This window comes from Ischnura elegans, chromosome 6 (genome assembly GCF_921293095.1).
Source record: "Ischnura elegans chromosome 6, ioIscEleg1.1, whole genome shotgun sequence".
Taxonomy (NCBI): domain Eukaryota; kingdom Metazoa; phylum Arthropoda; class Insecta; order Odonata; family Coenagrionidae; genus Ischnura; species Ischnura elegans.
In genome coordinates this window covers 104,239,053-104,260,232 of record NC_060251.1, presented here as the reverse complement: position 1 = coordinate 104,260,232, position 21,180 = coordinate 104,239,053, and the positions used below count along the sequence as shown (strand labels likewise).

The 21,180-nt window shown below is 36.8% G+C and overlaps 1 protein-coding gene across 2 annotated transcripts in view; it reads right to left on the bottom strand.

Moving 5' to 3' along the window:
• The window catches only part of LOC124161291 (isoleucine--tRNA ligase, cytoplasmic), a 45,316-nt gene that overhangs the window by 886 nt on the left and 23,250 nt on the right, over nucleotides 1–21,180 (bottom strand). For both annotated transcript variants that reach the window (XM_046537592.1, XM_046537593.1), the window contains exons 11-22: nucleotides 20,392–20,589; nucleotides 19,609–19,747; nucleotides 19,096–19,272; nucleotides 18,787–18,999; nucleotides 17,823–18,025; nucleotides 15,111–15,213; nucleotides 14,357–14,575; nucleotides 10,446–10,604; nucleotides 7,112–7,384; nucleotides 6,726–6,823; nucleotides 1,764–1,887; nucleotides 1,315–1,502 (exon numbers count right to left, since the gene is read on the bottom strand). In XM_046537592.1, coding sequence (XP_046393548.1) covers nucleotides 1,315–1,502; nucleotides 1,764–1,887; nucleotides 6,726–6,823; nucleotides 7,112–7,384; nucleotides 10,446–10,604; nucleotides 14,357–14,575; nucleotides 15,111–15,213; nucleotides 17,823–18,025; nucleotides 18,787–18,999; nucleotides 19,096–19,272; nucleotides 19,609–19,747; nucleotides 20,392–20,589 — 2,094 coding nt within the window. The remainder of the gene's footprint in view (nucleotides 1–1,314; nucleotides 1,503–1,763; nucleotides 1,888–6,725; nucleotides 6,824–7,111; nucleotides 7,385–10,445; nucleotides 10,605–14,356; nucleotides 14,576–15,110; nucleotides 15,214–17,822; nucleotides 18,026–18,786; nucleotides 19,000–19,095; nucleotides 19,273–19,608; nucleotides 19,748–20,391; nucleotides 20,590–21,180) is intronic.

Genomic DNA, 21,180 nt, shown 5'->3' with positions numbered 1-21,180 from the left:
TAAAAACCAATACAAATAACAACATTGAAATAATGATATAAAAACAGCAATATAGCCTTTAGACCATATTTTTATCAATACAACACTGCAATTTTAATTTTATAATTTTGATTGAACTGAGTTATTGGCAAATCTGTGCAATAACTTTCTCGCCAATAACAGATTAAACGGTCAAGCTGTGGTTTTTCATGACAGAATCAGTGATTGAGATTGCTTAAAAGGAAGTGACCACTGATTAATTTAAACCAGACCAAATTAATCCAATCTAAAAGACAGAATATCCCAAAAGCTTGCAAAATAAATTTTAGGCAGATATCTAACAACATTTCAGCATAATCAGGCACTTGCATTTGCTTTATATCATTTCATGCAAATCAATTGATAGGGAGCTACACATGATATAAATTAACTTCCGATATTGATGAATTTCCAATTTAAATACTGTATAATCGCGTGTGAGAGATGCACCTTTTTTCTCAGAAACTGCAGCCGAAAATGGGGGTGTGCCTCTTACACAAATTTCTTGTCTTCTTCCAGTCTTTAATTCTATCGCACAATGCAACACTGCACGATAGGATTAAAAATGCCACAAAAATTCTTTTTCTTTAGCTCCAATGCTCAAACTAGGGGTGCATCTCTTACACGAATTTATATGGTATCTTAAGAAGGATTTAAAAAGGCAGCATAACATACTACACTGTCTACCACCCCGCAGTTTATATCCTGACTGCCATGTTCAAGTTGCTCAAGTCAAAGAGAGAACTTGATTAGGAATAATATGACAATGGAAATTAAATTTTTAAGCATTACCAGCCAAACATATTATCTAACATTAAAATGTCATGCTACCGAATTTTCCATCGTTCTTTTATCAACCATCCCCATTACTGACTGGGTTTTGAAAAAGCAGTTGAGTCAAATTTTCTCTCTGAAACTCGAGTTTGAGTAGCTAACTCATACCTGATATATACCTGTGAATGCAAGATTTCGTCCTAACATCATAACCACTTCAATCTCCCACAAATTCCTCTTATCAGCCTAGTTTCATTTGTTCTGAGAATGAATGGAATTTTGTAATGATGCATAAGTGCACTTTCTGCGGCAGGCTCTTTCATGGAATTAAAAAGCAACTGAGAATTTGGCCATTATTACTGTTTCCGAGCCAAAAATACAAAATAGTATAATAACATGAACATATTTTTCGATAAATTATTCAGTTTATCATTCATTGCCTAATGGACTCGTGAGTTCTCCCACTGGCGGCAAATGAAGGTCAAGTACCCACCATAAACATTAATATAGCATTTAACTTACTTAACGCTCTCATCTGATGGCGGGACTTCACACTTAATGCTTTTGTCTTCCTTCAATTGGCAGATACAAATCAGTTTTCCACTCCATCCCTTAATATCAACACTTGCGTCAGGCAAAAGTTCTTTCTTCTCTCCATCACACAGATACAGTTTGTATTTCATACCATGGAGTCCAAAGAGATTTTCCACCTAATTAAAAAATTACATCATGTGACAATGAGAAGACAGAAATTTCACAAAAATTTCAAGAAATAAAACATCTCCTGACAAACCCTATACCAACTACACACTCAAGCCTTGTTTAGTATAGTTATGATTAGCAAAAAAATATTTGCACATGAATGTGTTAATTGTTCTCATGAGTGTTACAATTATTAACCTCAATTATCACTGAATTACTTTTAACTACCAGAAAAAAAGCATCATAAGGATGATATATCCGATTCTTACCTCTCTCCTGAACTGTGCCATTGATAGAGGATGTTCACCAAACGGATTTTCCAGAAGGAGAGTCCCATGAGAGCCCTTCACTCCAAGCCGTGGAGGAATACCACAAAGACGTAAATTCACAAAACTGAAAAAGATTTTGGAGTGAATATAATGCACCTGAAGGGAATGAATGAATGAATGCAGCATTAAACTTTTAAGCACGACAGAAAAACTAATAATCATTCAGGCAAAGGATAAGTTTTGCTTATTTACAGTTTTAAAACAGGTTTGGTTCCACCATTAAGAATAGTTACACATCACTCAACTTGATATTTTGGCATTAACATGCAACTTAATCCTTTTACTGCCACCAGGCCGATATATCAGCTCTTGCTGATTGTGCGAAAACTGCCACGGGCAAATAAATCGGCCAGACTTTTTTGACTTTTTTTATTTTGTGATTGTGACCTTTTCAACGGCTGCCGTCTCATTTATACACGTGTGCTTTATCTCTGCTGCTTACTGAGATGGTTTCACCTTATCCTTGTGATACATTTTGATTGTTTACAGTGTTCTTGCCTCGTAAGTTCGTCCGGATTCTTTCGTTACTTTCGAGCCAGCATCATCCTACACAGTATCATCATTCCTGTTTTTTCTAGGTTGTGCTGACATGTTTTCTTATGTCTCTCAGTATTTGTTTTAGTGTGTCAGTTTCCTGCTAGAAATAAATTGTTCTTCTTTGGCCCATATCACTTTATTTCTTTTTATCTGCCATATGAAAGATGTTTCTCAAGTCTCTGGTATCATGGCTCCCGTCCCATTTATTGGCACCCACTTTATATCAGCAGTTGACTTAAATGTTTTCGTACTATCCTTACGATATATGCTGATTGTTCACAGTGCGCTTACAATGTATGCCGAATACTGGCCTCCTCTGTGTTTTTTCGTTCTCCTTGGGCCAGTAGCATACCGTATTTCGTGCTAGTCAGTGCTCACGCAGGTCTGTTTTCTCTGTGGCTCTTCGTATTTTTACTCGAAAGTCAGTATCCAGAAAGATAAACAAATATTCTTCTACTATTGAGTAAGTAGTAATTGTTAACGAATGATATATCTTACAATTTTACATTATGATAAAATGTCTTTTCCATGTTTATATATTTCAATACAATTTTGCAAAATTTCCTGCATGTATGTTGGTGACCTTGCTGTTTATTTCATTTTTCCGTATTATTTCTGTGTTTGACCTTTCATGACGCCTAATTGTACTAAGAATTGGTGAAAAACCTGTGGTTGCTAATTCGTACGTAACTGCACCCTTTTGGAAAAATAATTTTGCTTTACGAATTCAAGTAAATTAGTTTTCCTGGACTATGAATCCCCTTTTTTCCATGCCATTTAGTGATGGACGAGTAAATACAGTAATTTACAATGCATGATTTTTCATTTTGATACAACTACAAAAATTTATTTTAGGGTTGTCCCAGGGACCAATGTCAACACATATGAAGAGTAAGGATATTGAAGATGCACTCTTCATCGATGATAACAGTGATTCCCCATCAGAGGCATCCGATGAAGAGATTTCTTCATCTAGCATTGAAGAATATTTCGTTTCCACCACAAGGTCAAGGACAAAGAGGCACAGAATCTAGAGATGTGCGAATAGTATCTGCGAATACTCAAATATCAAAGTATTCGCTATTCGAGGTCTCGAATAGTTATGCTAAAGGTACCGCCTCGAATACCTTGAATACTCTGAATTTCGCATCATACACTGTCGCACGCACGTCGTTGGTAGTTGACTCGGAATAATGTAGAGAACTCTAGTCGTTTAGTGCACGCAGCGCCATTTTAGGCAAGTTGACGAATTACATCAAATTCGTGGATTAGAGTGGTGAAAAGAGTTCGACGTGGGGAACCAAAATGATCGGGTGAAAAAATCCAAAAATCCCTGATTCCCCCAGCATGAGAATCATTTTTTCGCGAGGTGGTGTGTCCCCTTAGGATATTTGAAAGAGATGTTAGTTGAATCAACTATAAGTCCAAATTGTTTCCATAAAATTAAAATATTCCATTAATCAGCTAAATTCCGGTTTGAATCCATTAAAGGAAATCTCAATTACTCGCCAAAATCCTGGGTTTCCTTCTGCATAGGCAACCTAGTCAAACATTCCCGCATTCATCGTTTTTTTTCGTCCTGAAAAACGATAGATCGAGGTTCCACTGTATACCTTTTTATTTATTTATTCATCAAGGGAAATATAAGAAAAAACGTACGTTTAATATGCTTTGCTCAATTCTAGTATTCGAGGTACGTATTTGAATATTCGAGCAATGATTTAATATTTGAATTCGATATTCCAGTTTGAGAAATCTGCTATTCGACCCATCTCTAGTAAAATCTCTTCTTCCTCTGATGGATATGACTCATATAGGTCTGCACAAGAAGAGGATAGAAATGTTGATCCAGGTGAATGCGAGTGGGTCGAAGTGAGACTGAACCCTCCGACGATACCCATTGAATTTCTAGAGACACCAGGGCCAAAGCATGCTCCTACAAGTGATGCACAACCCATTCAATACTTTCGTTTATTTTTTATGGACGCTCTATTGAATGAAATTGTTCAGAAAACAAATGCATACGCTCAACACTTTCTCAGTGATGAGGGACGTCTTAATCCAAATGCTCATTGCATGTACTTTGAATATGTCCCTCATTCAAAGGCCAACAATTGAATCATATTGGTTCACTCAAAAATCACAATACATCAGTTGGTTTCATGAGATTTTTCCTAGAAATCGATTCCAATTGATCTTGAAATTCCTTCATTTATCTGACACAAAAATCCTACCACAGGCAGGGGAATCAGGATATGATCCTTGTGCCAAAATACAGCCCCTCATAGACCATGCCAACAGGGTTTTCAGGCACCACTATACCCCCATGAGTATCTGAGTGTTGACTAAAGCTTGGTTGGCACCAAAAACCATACGCAACTACTACAATACAGTGCAACCTCGATATAACGACACCCCACGGTGCACTAGTAAACACTCGCTATAGCGAATTGTCGCTTTACCGGAGGTGGAGCAAATAATAGCCAATATACCTGTTGCGAACAGATATACAGGAACAGGAGTGGTGCGGTGACATATAAACATCTATCTGATAAACGTAAGCATAAATCCAGACGAAAGGCGATGTTTTTTGCATCAAAAAATTTCCTTACTCAAATAACGACTAACTATTCAAACAATTTATAAGCGCCGCACTGAATAAAAATCATGCAAAGCATTGTTTCGTCAATCATTATATTTATCGAACGACAGTTTACCACGTAAATTTGAAACTGAGCACTCCATTAACTTCATTTCTAACAGATCGCTAGCAATTACAGAGGTTAAGGAGTCTTGATGAAAGTCTTCCGGCGGTGAAACCCTCGCTATGGCGAGAGCCAACACCGAAAGGGTCTCGTAAAAACGAATTTTTTAACACGCTTATTATAGGGTCAATTGACGGTGCATCGGCTATCTCTCGTAATAGCGGGGGTGTCGCTATAGCCCGTACTCGCTTTAACGAGGTTCCACTGTACATACCTAAGTCATCATCGCTGGGGAATAAAATTGTGGATGTTATGCGATTCTGTTTCGCACTATTTGTTATCTTTTTATGTTTATATAGGTGCTGAAGGGAAAGAAGAAAAGGGTCAAATAAAAAAGTTTGGCTTGGCTTACGTAGTTGTAGAACAGTTATTGAAGATGGGTAACCATCTAAACAAAGGTTATCATATTTTTATGGACAATTTTTTTACGTCCATACCTGTAACTGAATACGAGGAACTTATGTAACTGGGACTATTCCAGGAAATAGGAAATTTATTCCGTTAGAATTAAAAGAAAAATTTCAAGTAGGAGAACAGAGGTACAACCCTAGTGGCCATATCCTTGCTGCCTCAGGGAGGGAAAAAAATCTCGGCTATTTCCTGTGATTCTTCTTTCAAAGAGCTGCAAAGCAGAACTGAGTAAACATTCATCTACCCGGCGAGATCAGGCTAAAGACGTGGTTAAACCTTCAATTATTCAATCCTATAACGATTATATGGGAGGAATTGATACATCAGATATGATGCTTTATACCTATCTTGACGAGAGACGTACAGTAAAATATTGGAAAAAGATGTGTTTCAATATTTTTTTGCACATGGTATTGAATTCGTATATACTATACAAAGAAAACTTGACACCTGGAAAAAGGCCTTTGTCCAGGCAACATTACACTATCAGCATTATTGAGGAACTAGGCTGCGAATGGCTTCAAGAAAAGCAAAACCGAGATATGCAACCTGGATCATCAGAAACAATCATCAGAAAAAATTTATAAAATTACCAAATAAAAAAGAAAAGGACTGTTGCGTGTGCAGTGTAAGAGGGAAAAAGAGAAGAGAACAAAGAAAAAGATCCAGAACTATGTGCGGAAAATGCAAAGGCCTTCATGGTGAATGCTTTCATAAGCATAAGTTCGTCAGCTGATGAGACCACGAGTGTAGAGTCGGATAAAATATTTTATATCTCTGGAAAAAATAGATTGATCACTAAAAAAATGTACCACCAGTGAGAAAATTGAATAGCATCAAAAACTAAAGCTATGTCATTCCATGTGAATAATATTTTATAAATCATAATAAGAAATAAACAGAGGATTTTTGGTTTTCATATATACAATTATTATTTTATTATTTTTCTTTATGAAAATTAAAGTAAACCCCATAATCCATCTATGGTTTAAACTATGAATATATCTTTAGTATTGGGAAAAAATCTAGATGCATTAAATAAAGTTAAGTAGATGAAATAATTTAAATCTTACAAATTCCAGAAAATAGCCTTGGCAGTCTTTGCACATCCCACCCGAAATGGGCGTGCAGTAAAAGGGTTAATCATTATGCAAAACTGTGCCTTTTGAGACAAAAATAAATTACATACCTGACAAATGGTCGACCGTTTGTTCCAGGACTTTGGTTGGGTGAAGAATTCATGGCCCCTTCTTTAGTGAGCTTCAAAAACAGTGTATTACCTTTAATCTTGAAAGATAAGAAAGTTAAGAATTAAAAAAAGGTAGTTCATTGAAATTCATACGTAGAATTGCTTGCTAAAACCACAGTCATGAATAGAAGAACTATGAAAAATAATAACACAACTCATGGGATGAAATTCATCATAAATGAAATGAAATTCACCATGAAAAATTAGTCATGATCAGGACACTAACTTCAGCATAGACTCACAATCACTTTATCCACATGCATGTTCAGTTTTAAAATATGAGCAGTTATTGGGAGAAATAAAACACTTCAACAGCACAATCTTACCGCAGTTTTCTCTTCCATTATCACAGGTTGAGACGAATACTCTTCAAGGAGATGCATTGGGGTCTTTGTTGTATTCTCAATGAACTCCTTATGTGATTTGATTATTTCACTCAAGCTACTGGACTCCGGAGTAACTTGATAAAAGACATCAACTTCATCCAACGGCACTAATCGTGCCTTCTTCCTCAGCTTCTGGATTCTATTTATCACTTCTCGGGCAATACCTTCATCTACCATGGTTTGATCTGGCGTGACATCCACAAGAACCAAAAGCTGAAATAAAAGTCGATCATAGGTTTCCTTTTTCAAGTGTTTCATTTAAGTGCTCGAAAAGATATTTTTATATCAACGCATTTTGAATACATAATGTTAATAACAAACTGTTTAATACAAACACTACTGATTAAAAAACTACCTAAATTAGAGTTTATACACAACAAACCTACTTTTGACGACATTCTAGCCTTCCCAGTAAACAAAAAAAAAACTCAAAAACACATTTTAATTAACTGTCACATTATTGCATCCCTATTATAAAAAGTTTTCTCCACAAGAGGAAAAAAATTCATTTCCAACCTATTCTTAAATTCAGCAGTTGATACAACAAAATCATCTGCATGGTAAAACTTTGTGGTGCCTATCAACAAATAATCACTAAGGACGGATCAAATTCCTCTATATCTTCGATAATGGCCACTAAGAAACCTTATTGCTGACTTGATGATCATCACCATATTGCAAACTCACACAATCTGTCATTAATTTGGGGAACTCCCACTCCTGTTGCTTAATGCCCTCTCATGTATTACAATTTCATCACCAAATGAGATGCCCTTCCTCAGTTTTCAGCATCCTACAGCTGTGTCTGTTTGGCATAAAGGGGTATATTATAGAGATGTGCGAATAGTATCCGCGAATACTCGAATACTAGAAAGTATTCGATATTCGAGATTTCGAATAGTTATGCGAAAAGTACCGCCTCGAATACCTCGAATACTTTGAATTTCGCGTCATACACTGTCGCACGCACGTCGTTGGTAGTGACTCGGAAAAATGTAGAGAACTGTAGTCATTTAGTGCTCACAGCGCCGTTTTACGCAAGTTGACAAATTGCATCAAATTCGTGGATTTTAGCGGTGAAAAGTGTTCGACGAGGGGAACCGAAAATAGTCGGGTGAAAAAATCCGAAAATCCCCGATTCCCCCACCAGGAGAAACTCAGTGCCGTGGGATAGCAACCTTAGGGCATTTCCCACGATCCTCTATCCCCCTCCATTCAGCACTCGCCTCAACCACTCTGACGCTTTCCTCTTCTCCGAAATCAAACAAAAGGTCCCAGCTCGCGCAGGGATCGCATTACGAAGACCCCTGCTTCGAAAAAAATATCGAGTTACGAGAGCAATAAAAACGTGTTTCCCACCCTCCCCCCTTTTCTCACCCACTGACCTTTTTCTGGCTACCTGCTTCGAAGTTCCCCATTTCTGGAGGTCAACTGCTGTGTGAGTACCGTGGGATACTTACATTAGCGCATTTCCCAAGGTCATGTATCCCTCTCCATTCAGCACTAGCCCCCCCTCTGAAACTTTCCTCTTCTTCAAAATAAAAAAAAGGTCACAGCTCGCGCAGGGATCATATTACGAAGACCTTAGCTTCGAAAAAATACGCGAGAACAATAGAAACGTGTTTCGGGCCCTCCCTTTCCTCCCCCACTGACCTTTTTTTTCCTACCAGCTTCCAAGTTCCCCATTTCTGTGGAGGTCAACCGCTGCATGAGTCATATATTAGCACAAAGGGTGTCTAAGAATGACTTTCGTCAATTGATGTTACACCTTTATTGAATTGAAATATTAGTAATGTGCGCGTAATTTCAAAAAGAATAAGACCAAACACGACGTATTTCTGAGTTTATTTAAGCATTTTACGCAAAGAAATAAATGTCAAAACACGACGGAGACTTAGCATTCTGGCGAAACTCGATATGAGCAGCAGAGCTTCTCGGAAGTTGATGCGGTATTTTTTTCCGAAAACATATATCAAGTTACAATTTATGAGTGGTGCTATAAATCTTTATTGTTACAGTCACAGACAAAAGGATATTTTCTCAGAATATTTGGTTTCTCCCTGATAGCAATTCCAATTCATCTTCTTATCTCGTGAGAACTCCCAAAGATGGACTGAAAATAATTGAAGAAAATCCGGTGGAAAAGAGCTTGTATTTTGCAAAATGCCTCAGATTGTCAGCTAGCACTTGGCAGCAGGAGTGGGGGTAAAGCGATGTTAGTTGAATTAATTATATGCCCAATTGTTTCCATAAAATTAAATTATTCATTAATCAGCTAAATTCCTGTTCGAATCATTTTAAGGAAATCAAAATTACTCCCCAAAATCTTGTGTTGCCTGCTGCATAGGCAACCGAGTCAAACATTCCAGCATTCATCATTTAGTATTCGAGGTATTCGAAATTCGAGGTATTCGAATATTCGAGCTATGATTTAATATTCGAATTCGATATTCGAATTCGAGAAATCTGCTATTCGACCCATCTCTAGTATATTACAAGGGCTAAGCTATCATATAGTGAAAACTTGAAAGGGCTGGAGGAAGTAGGACAACAACAGTTATTTGTACAAATACCATAAGTTTGAAACTTGTTAAAATTTAGAATGCTCTGTTTGAGATTTGGTGATGCATACACATACTTGAAACACTCCAAAATGAAACTGTATTCCGGAAGACACTGACAGAGTCACAATTTCAATACAATAAAGCACTTTACAGAGATAATAATACAGCTTTTACATAAATCAGACTGGAAGGCACCAGAGACATAGAGGCTACATGCTTGGCTAATATTGCTGGAAAAAATCTAGAACAGACATCTCTACGATTGACAAGAAGAATATCATCTTAGAAACTCACTATATAATGATCATGTGATGTAAAGATTCTACTTAAATAATTTGACTATTTTAATTTAATTATAAGGGCAGAGTAACACTTGAAGAATTTTATGAGTATCCCAAGAAAACACTTAGAAGAGGAGCTCACCTGGCATGCATCAATCTAGAGCAGTATTATCTTCATGAAAGATCTACAAATGTTTACATTGTGAAATTTCAATACTAAAGAACACAGAAAAATTCGAATGATGGAGAGAGTGAGGTAAACTCATTCCCTAACATTGAGGATTCTACTCATTAGAATACTTTGACAGAGACAACAGGTGCTAAAATTAAAAATAATGTGGAAAACACTTCTAAAATAAGAATAAGATAAAAATGCAATCTTAGACAACAGATGATGGTAACAAGAAACTTGAGAAATTACATATTTACCTCGCCTTCAGAGTGAGCTTCATACTTTTCTGAAAGCTCTTTTGCAGCTTCTCCAGTGAAGTTGAACATTATTCGAAGATCTTCAGATTCCAATTTATGCCCAAGGACGTCAATACTCCCACTGGCCAAAAACTGATGAATCTGCGCATCTGTCAATTCCTAAATATAAAAGAAGCACAATAGTTCACGAGGCATTTTTTACTCCTTATACAGTAGGATATATAAGCATATGAAGCTGAGAAAAAAACCATTCAGATGCATTAATGGCGGCAAAAACCAGACTATAATACCTTCAATTTCCATCCACATACTAGAAATTTTGAGGTATAACTAATTAATTATAACTAGATGAGTTGCATAAATTTTTTCATGACCTTTAAATTTCCCAACAATCAAATAAATAAGTACTTCCTAAATACTCAATCAAATATTTAGGTATTTGTAGTAATGCAACAAGCATCACAAGCAAAATTTATGCCTAATTTTTATTACATACTTTCAAAAAGCTCTTCCAGCGACAATTAGTTTTCTCATCAATCATATTAATCATCTTTTGCTGACTCATGTCAAATACAATTTGTCTTTTCCATACTTCTTTAAGCTGCAGATGTAGGTATGATGCTAGAGAGATTGCTTCTTCATGATTCTGAAATTCACTAAACGAGCAGCTCTGACTGATGGCCTTTGAAAGTTCTGTTCTGAAGGAATGCTTTGCTACAATAAATTCAACTATAAAACAAGTATGCAGGGTCTGGCCATGTCAGCTGGTCGGCAATCACAGAGGGTCCCGAGTTTAGGTGACCCCACAAAGCTTGCGTCAATCATGAATAGTATATGAAAAGTGTAATAAAAAAGACTCAGATTACTTGAACTAGAGATTTTTAGCAATTATAAAATTGTATGCTACATTAGCTGCTTTATGTACAACATTCTCCGAGTATGAAGATTATATGAAAATAATAATAAATTAAATTTGTCAGAGGATAAAAGAGAACCTGATGCTCTTTTGAAAGGCTTATTCGAAAAGATTTTTTAGAGTTTTTCTTTAGATTTCAGTGCAGTTTCAAGGAAATGATCACTCGATAGATAATAGAACCATAAAAAATCATTAAATTTTATAAGCTGTGAAATTCTCACTTTTCATAGAATTTTTTTTTCCTACAAAATTACTATTTTTATAACTTTTATAAAATTACTAAGAGCCAGAATAGCATCAAATTCATTTCAGGGTATACAATTTTCAAACAATTTCCAAGGGAGGCCCCACGTATCCCCCGATAAGGAGCCCCAGCCGAGGACCCCCTACCACCCCAGACCACCCCTGCAAGTACAGAGGACTCCCGATTATCCGGCTGCAGTTTATCCGCTTTGTGGATTATCCGTGCATGATTTTCACTCTCGCTCAATTTTTTCCACGATCTTTATACAAAAAAATTGAATGCAAAATCATCGGACTGACGACATTAATGCTATGGTTGGAAGGAAATTTCTTAGCTTTTCTACAAAAACACACTTTATTGCCGACTAGTTTCGGTTACACTGTACCAATTTCAAGACTAGTATAAATAAAAAAACTATAAAAAGTGACTAGTCTTGAAAATGGTACAGTGTAACCGAAACTAGTCGGCAATAAAGTGTGTGTTTTTGTAGAAAAGCTAAGAAATTTCCTTCCAACCATAAAATATGGAATTCTACAAAGTAAAGGCCTCAACAATTCAGTGCACATTAATGCTAGGATACCCCGTGCTTATTATTTCCATTAGGATCCCTTTCGTAAAATGGAAGCGATAGCGCACTTGCTGCATTCATGGGAGTATTTTGTTCCTGTTTTCCAAGCCTTGCAGTGCGCGATCACGCTCAGTGATTACGGATACACATCCTGCAGCAGTTGCAACCTGGGAATCTTGTGCCAGATGCGACTACTTAGCGTGGTGCCTGACAGTGTAGTTTCCAGTTTTGAAGCATTCATGCAAACCGCTTTTCTGTATCCATGATATCACAGCCACGGATGTGTGGTTTTCGAAACCAGGCCTTACATGGAGCATTTATAAAACGAGTACATCCATGTTATCGCCGCTAAAAAGATCGCGAACTGGTGAAGAAAGCTCTCAATGAGTCTGGGAAGCACTCTTATATAGCATGACTGCATAAATAATAATATATTGTTTGTTTTATGTAAATTATGAAAATTGAAAGCCATTTAAGTGAAAGTTTGGATTATCCGTGTTTTCCGATTATTCGTGCCGTCTCTCCCCATCTTTAGCCCAGATAATCAGGAGTGTACTGTACGCTGTGATCTAAGATCACCGAGAGCGATCGCTCACCACAATGCTTGGAGAAAGGAACAAGGAGCTCTCAGGAATGCAACTAACACACACGATCACACCATTTTGCAACAGTGACTCTAGGAAATGGCTTATGGCAAACTGTCTATGCAGGCGAGTGACTGGCTGTGACTTATGCAAACCTCTACTTCCTTCATCTCCACTTCAACCTTCCCTGCTGCCTTCACTTCTACAATTCCCTTCCTCTCTCCAGTTTGACCTCGACTAGTTGTGGTGTAAACAGACCCATGTGTGACAAAATTTCCCGTTCCCTTGGGCTGTATTCAACTCTACGTGAGTCCTTGATAACTACAAATTTACAATATGGAACATACATTTAAAGATCGTAGATAACATTTTCCTTAACACTTTGAGTGCCGGCTGCTAAATTTAAAGCCCTACTGAAAAATCCAGCCATTTTTACTATATTCGTACATTTTTTTAAAACATTAGCGTCAAAAAATGTATTTATATCGATGTGCATTTCAATAAAAATGGACTTTGCTCTTCTTTATGAATGAGTTGAATTACATTTATTGCTATTTTTTAAATATATAATTTAACAATGAAAACCTACTCTTTTTGAAAAATAAAAAAGTTGCAACATATGATGTACCGCCATAACATGCTTAATAATTTTTTTCATACGCTCCATTTTAACTATATAATGCATGGAAATCATAAAAAAGCACTGTTCCAAGCAATGCATTATAAATCCTGGATGACAAAAATGGTCAATGCACCCTCAACGAAAGGTCCATTGAACCAAAGAATTTTCACACTAAGTGGCCTAAGATGAGGATGCCGGTAGCTACAGAGGACTTTTCGTCCTCAAGAAATAAAGTGAACTCTTTTTCCATCGAGCAGTTGATTTTTGAAAAAACAGATCCCCTAAGCAGTAAACTGGAAGAGTACCACGGGCGAAATATTACGGCTTCACGCATACAAAGCCAATTAATTGGAAAGACGTAATATTACGTCCATGGCAATCCTCAGAAGGATTAGCAGGACGTAATATTACGTCCATGGCACACAAAGTGTTAATTTATGATTGTTTAAACACTGAAGAATCATTTAAAATTAATCAAGAGTTTTTTCCTGCTGCTCATCGTCTTCTGCAATGTTAGAGCAGACGCCCAAGTAAACTTGAAACATTCCTCGTCAGGAACTAAATAAAATAATTCTATTTTACGAAGGGAATTCTTATGGAAACAATAAGCTCAGAGTATTAATTATAAGCTTATTAGCTTGCATTAAAATGCAACAGTTCAGGTGCTTATGCATCTGATTTTATTTTTTAATAAAGATCACAAACAATATTTAAGGAGAGTAAAAGTCATGCAGGGATAATCGGAAGTCTGCTGTACATTAATTCACTAAAAAAATCATTTTACTCAATGTTTTAGGAAAATGTTTGTGATTTCACATTAAAAAATAAGTTTTTAAAAGAATTTTGATGCCTTGGCACTGCTCATTTTAAAAAATCTGCTGTCGCATCAGCATCAAACTAAGGCCAGTGTCATCAAGTGAAATCAATCCCATTCTTTAACAACAGCCGAGCCCATACATTTACTATATTTAACTCACCTTGATTGCAGCTGTAACGCTCTTGAACTCTCCTTTCAACCTCGCACCCAATGTTTTGTGATCTGGCTCAGCACGCAGAGAAACTCCATACTTCTGCTTTTCAGTAGTGACAGTCAACGACCTCACATTCAGTTCTTCCAGGATATAAGATTCCAGAGACAATATATCTTTCAAGCACTCTTCACTCTTGTGAATCACCACAACTTCAGGCAATGGGTACTGCAATAATTAATCATTAAAAAATTAGCACGTGAAATTGAATAACAGCATCTGTATTTATAAATTAACCTACACCGCACATGGCTATTTACAGAGTAGGCATCAAGCCACAAAATGTAAGGAAGAAAATAAGGGGATAGGATAAAGAACACAGAGTATCATACATATTTTGCACAAAGAATGAAAATATTACTTGCCTCCAAAATAATTCATCACACAACAAGAAAAGCAAAGGCATTTTTGGATTTAGAAGAAATGTAAACAATCACAAAAAGTTTTTCAGAATTGAGATTTTAAAATGGCAGAGCCACATCAGGATTTGATGAATCCAACTGGGCACTACAACAGGGTAAATCTATACACATGTAAGTAAAGCTAGATCAATGCCCTTGAAGGCATGCAGACAGTACATTTAATAGGACCTAACATCGATACTACAAATGAAACTCACTGGGGCTCCTGGAACCGAATGACTAACGGGCTATGGTCTAAATGAATGTCAATCCAGGACCCTAACTTATGCACAATAGCTCACCTTCACTGGGATGGATTTCCTGTCTCTTATCACTCGTCCCAAATCAATAACAGACTGCATTCTGGAAACTGCCCTTTCAATTTCAACATTCACCAAATCACTCCTAGAATGAATGAAATAAAATTCTCTGTTTAAAACTAGCACTTTCCATTAAACTCTTCCCACACTTTAACCAGGAAAGTTTTTCTTAACTTTCAGTCTAAAATTTCTACCACAAACTATAACAAATTAGATAACTCTGTGACAACTTGGTGAAGGTATTGAACGAATTATACGAATCAAGGAACTTTTTTGGGCAAAAATGCAAAAAAATTAAAATTTTCACTAAATGCACAGCATTTTTGTGCAAAGCAGATGGGGGATATTTTTTTTGAGGTGGTTATATACCAGTAAAGAAACTTTCATCGGAATCTGAGACATTAAGGGACAAACACAGTAGACTTTCGTTTATACTAGAGATGTGCGAATAGTGTCCGCGAATACTCGAATACCTCGAAAACTAGAAAGTATTCGATATTCGAGGTCTCGAATAATTATGCTAAAGGTACTATCTCGAATACCTCAAATACTTTGAATTTCGCGTCATACACTGTCGCACGCACGTCGTTGGTAGTTGACTCAGAAAAATGAAGAGAACTCTAATCTTTTAGTGCATGCAGTGCCGTTTTAGGCAAGTTGACGAACTACATCAAATTCGTGGGTTAGAGTGGTGAAAAGAGTTCGACGTGGGGAACCGAAATCGATTGGGTGAAAAAAATCCGAAAATCCCAGGTGTCCCCCATCAGGAGAACCTCAGTGCTGTGGGATAGTAACATTGGCGCATTTCCCACGATCCACTATCCCCCTTCCATTCAGCATTTGCCTCATCCACTCTGACGATTTCCTCTTCTCCAAAATCAAACAAAAGGTCCCAGCTCACGCAGGGAACGTATTACAAAGACCTTAGCTTCGAAAAAAATATGAAGTTACCAGAAAATAATAGAATCGCGTTTCACCCTTCCCTCTTTCTCCCCCACTGACCATTTATGAAGACCTAAGCTTCGAAAAAAATATTAAGTTACACTAGAACAATAAAAATGTGTCTCACGCCCCCCCCCCTCTACTCACCCACTGGCCTTTTTCTCCTTACCTGCTTCGAAGTTCCCCTTTTCCGGAGGTCAACTGCTGCATGAGTCATCTACTAGCCCAAAAGTTGTCTAACAATGACTTTCGGCAATTGATATTACACTTTTATTGGATTGAAATATTAGTAATGTGCGCGTAATTTAAAAAAGAATAAGACCAAACACGACATATTTCTGATTTTATTTAAGCATTTTATGCAAGAAAATAAATGTCGGAAAGGTGAAGAAATACAACGGAGACATAGCATTCTGGCGAAATGCCCAATTGTTTCCATAAAATTAAAATATTCCATTAATCAGCTAAATTCCTTTTTGAATCCTTTCAAGGAAATCACAATTACGCGCCAAAATATTGGGTCTCCTGCTGCATAGGCAAACTAGTCAAACATTCCCGCATTCATCGTTAAGTATTCGAGGTATTCGAAATTCGAGATATTTGAATATTTGAGCAATTATTTAATATTCGAATTCGATATTCGAGTTCGAGAAATCTGCTATTCGACCCATCTCTAATTTATACGAACAACGTTATTACGAAGTTCTCGTAATTATTAAGCAATTCGTTGGTCCCGACTAAAAGGCCTATCCAATCTATGGTAAAAGAAATGTTATTACGAAATTGCAAACCTCAGTCCTGGTCCCGGCGGTTACAAAATGAACTTTACTACGAAGTTCCGCGAAAAAGCAACGGCATTTAGGTGGATATACACTACGCTATGTTATCATCATTGATCTACGTCTAAGTTCTCTTCTTGTACTTTGCCCAATAGCATCAATTTTGGTTCTTTCTTCAGTAGGAGATACTTCAATATGCACGCAATATCATATAATAAGCTTCATTCCTGTGGAATTATGGTGACCCACACATTAACGCCCGTAAATTGGACGTACAGTTAGTCCTCTTCCTATGCCCATTGGATTCACGAACTTTCAGAGATATGAACATTCGAAAAATTCAAGCGCACCCAAAATTTGGCACCTTTGGAGTTTGCCGACGCGAAACTATGTGGCGTAGAGCAACTCGCACTTTGGGCATAATCTGAACGAAGTATCATTCAATCTGGTGTAAAGTCAGGAACTATTGAGCATTTTGCCCATTCTTTCTTCCTGCGACAGCGATTTTTTTCGGCTCCGGCTGCGTTGCAAGCTAGATCAGTTCATCACAATCATTAGTTAACTCACGACTGTGATGCAGTGTTGCATTCTGCAGGATAACCACTCTCCTCGATGCATTGTATAGATTTATCAACTTACGAGCCAAGTCTTGTAACGCATCCTCCTTGTATATCGAGGACTTGCGCATAATTTGATCGAGTGTATCATACACTTGACTCTGAAGATTATAAGTGCGGGAGATTGAAGAGACAAGAAATTTTGACAAAGTATGTTTTTTTTTTCCTTTCGACGCTTCCTAAAAGAAACGTTCGTACGAACTTCGTTACTACGAACCTCTGGTTTTTTGATCCCTTGAACTTCGTAATAACAAGTCTACTGTATTAAATTGAGGTGGAATGACTCATGCAATGATGAAAAGCAGGGAGGGGGCAGAGAACGTACAATAAAAAAATAGTGCAAATAAAACAAATACTTTGGCTCTGGCAGCATCAGGTAGTGCACACTCTCATCTTTGGCCGGGCCTGCTTCCTTCCCTCTCTCGATCAAGTGACGCAAATTCTGATACATGTGCTCAGTGAGGAATGGTGTGAAAGGAGCCATCACACGAATCATTGCGTAAAGGACACAAGTCAATGTTTCCAGAGCAGCAGAGCAATCCTCCAAACCTCCATCACCCTGAAATAAATAAAACAATTTGATATGAAAACAAGAAATGTCATACATTTAAAGCATAAAGGTGTATGTACACACAGTGGCAAGTCTAGGTTTGAACAAAGGGGGTAGGGGAGTGGGACAAACCGCAGGTTTGCGGAATTCCTCCCTAGTCAAATCGGGGTTATAGAGATTTTAGAAATTTGGGATTTTCAAGACTTTAAAAAGATAGTTTTAGGGTTATTCTTTGATTAAAAAAAGACACTGTTAAGCACTTGTAGCAGGTCGTTTTATTAGTACCAAAGCCTGTAAAATAGGCCCTAACTTTTAAACTTATTTGTATTTTAATTTGTTATACCAGGTAAATTTACAGGAAAATATACCTAACTAAATATGTACTTTTGAACAAATAGGTTACCTCCAAAAATTTCAATTTTATCCACTGCATGTTTCGACCCAAAAGGGGGGCTATAGCCTATAGCCCCATTAGCCCCTCCCCATAGATCTGCCACTCTGTACACACCACCACGTTTACCATTGATAGATATCAAACCAACTTTAGAATGTCTATACAAACAAATACATTGAATTCACATTCTTTGACCATATTTGTATTGAATTTTTTGAAGAGATGTTAATTCTTCCTGTCTAATGAATCAAAATTCGATTATTCTCACAACCTTCCAACATGGTTACCCCTTGAATGAAGTATCCAGACATACCTCTAATTACGATTATACTAATAAATTTTGCAAGCACTCTAACTATGATAGAAAAATACATACCTTGATTCTTTTCCTGTTCATTCTCACATACCAATTGGTTAGATGATCAATGAATTTAACCAAACGAGGCACGACTGTGTATAAACGGTAAGCTGCCATTTCTTGCTTCACAAACTGCAGCAACGTTTGTGTGAAAGATAATATCCATTTATCCATAGTATTCTGAGAGAGCTTATGGTTAGTCTCATTATATTTGAAGTCAACATTTTCTTCCTGATTCCGAGAGAAGGCCAAATCATAATGTATAGTCAGGCAATGTGCAGGTAGCAATTACGAGATAAAACTACATCAGTAATATACCAAACTTACCTTGCAAAATCTCTCAACGTTTTGAATAAGGAATCTATAAGCATTATACCATGGTAAAAAGACATCTTTCAGAATGTCTCTGACACCATCTTCTTTGAATCTCAAATTGTCAGCTCGAACAACAGGAGAGTTGATAAGGTATAGCCTCAAAGCATCACTACCATATTTACCAACAACCTATGAAAATAGGGAAAAAATAATTAGTACATATATTTAAGATGGCAACTCAGCCATAAATATGAGGAAATAGAACCCATTCCAGGTTAAAGCTGGATATTGATGACTTATTCTCAACTTCAAAACGGCTTAATTTATGAAGTTTATTTAACTTGCATAAAAACTTAACATGCCGATTCCTCCATAGGAATATCGGTCAATTATACAAACTTAATAATAATAGGAGGGTATAAATTTAACAATTGAAAGGATAGTAATGATGGCTAACTCTTCCAAAGAAATTAGCAATATGGCAAAGGATGCAATTAAATATGGAAAGCTGAAAAAAAACCTCACCTCCATAGGATCAGGGTAATTCTTCTTTCTCTTTGACATCTTTTGCCCATCGTTGGCCAATACTAATCCATTTGCTACAAGATTCTTAAATGGGGGCTTTTTAAAGAGAGCAGTTGAGATCACAATCAAGGTGTAAAACCTGAAAGAGATACAATCCAAACATAAAAATGATGTTTCTATCCAACTACACTTGACTACAGGATCATTTTGAATGGTAGTCTACAACAAGCACAACAGAAAATGGTATTGATTGATTTTCAGAGAAACAGAAGGAGAGAGGTGGAAAGAAATGCATCGTAATATGGTTTTTTAATGTGACATGCACTAGAGCGATAAAACGAATGTAAGGGCTAAAAGTGGAGCCGAAGCCTCAATAAGAGTCAGACAGCATTTTACCTTTTAGGCTGATAACATTTATTCCCCCTAAGTATGAATACAGTTCTTATAATTTTGAGTTCACTTGATGATGTAGGACAACTATCTCATACGACAATTAATGAACTACTGCCAACAAAGAAGAGATCTATTGGTACTTTGGTACAATGGGTAGAATTGGATACTCAATGATGATTGTTTTTAACTTGCAATAATAGAAAGATATGCCCTCCATTGGAGATATTTAATAACCTGTTATAAAAGATGGTTGTGTTCCATCAAGTGAACTCAAAATCGATTTAACTTGATTAATGGCACTTTCAAAAATGCCCAAACAGACTCACTTTCAGGATAGGTCCATTGACTCTAACTTTTAGGACTAACACATGCATCGGGAGACGAACTTACCAGCCTCTAGTTTGATCTATTCCTTCAGCGATGAAATCTGCCGGGAAAGACTCTTCAAATTCCTTCTTATTCTCAAATGGATAATGCTGCTGGGCATATGGCATAGATCCAGACTCAAACCAGCAATCAAAAACCTCACTCACTCGCTTCAAGGGTGGAATCCCGGGTCGAGCCGATGGAATGGTTAGGTGGTCAATGCTGCGATGACAAATAAATGGGTTCTTAGAAACCTTACATTTTAAAATTGTGACTTTTTAATGGAAACCTCAAAACAAGAAACAGACATTCAAGTATGTATGGAAATTGAAGGTGAGCAAAAGTTGTTAAAAAAAATTATTCCAAAGGAAAGAAAATCTTTAAAACCAAACTCAAAGGAAATAAAATCATCAAACATAGACCTAACAAATACACCAGTATGGGCAATCTCACACATTGAAACCTCTTATCATATTGTTATGGGTAAGAAATATGAGTAGATCTGAGAGAGGTGTCAAAGGGTAAATTATAGTTTTTGCCAGGTAGTTCTTCTAGGAAATCATGAATTGGTTAATGGAGAAATAAAATGCCATCAATAGTTCTTTGTACCCCAGATGATAAAGATTCTTGAGATGCATTACACAAAATTCATTCTTTCTAAACATATACTATTTAAAAGACTGGTTAATAAACTGCTTGAAGGCAACATCAAATGAATTTCTCTCCACCAAATTGACCAACTACATGTATGGAATAATGTTGTAAGTTGACAGATCCATCTGAAAAAACTATTGAAAAGACAATGGCGTGCCT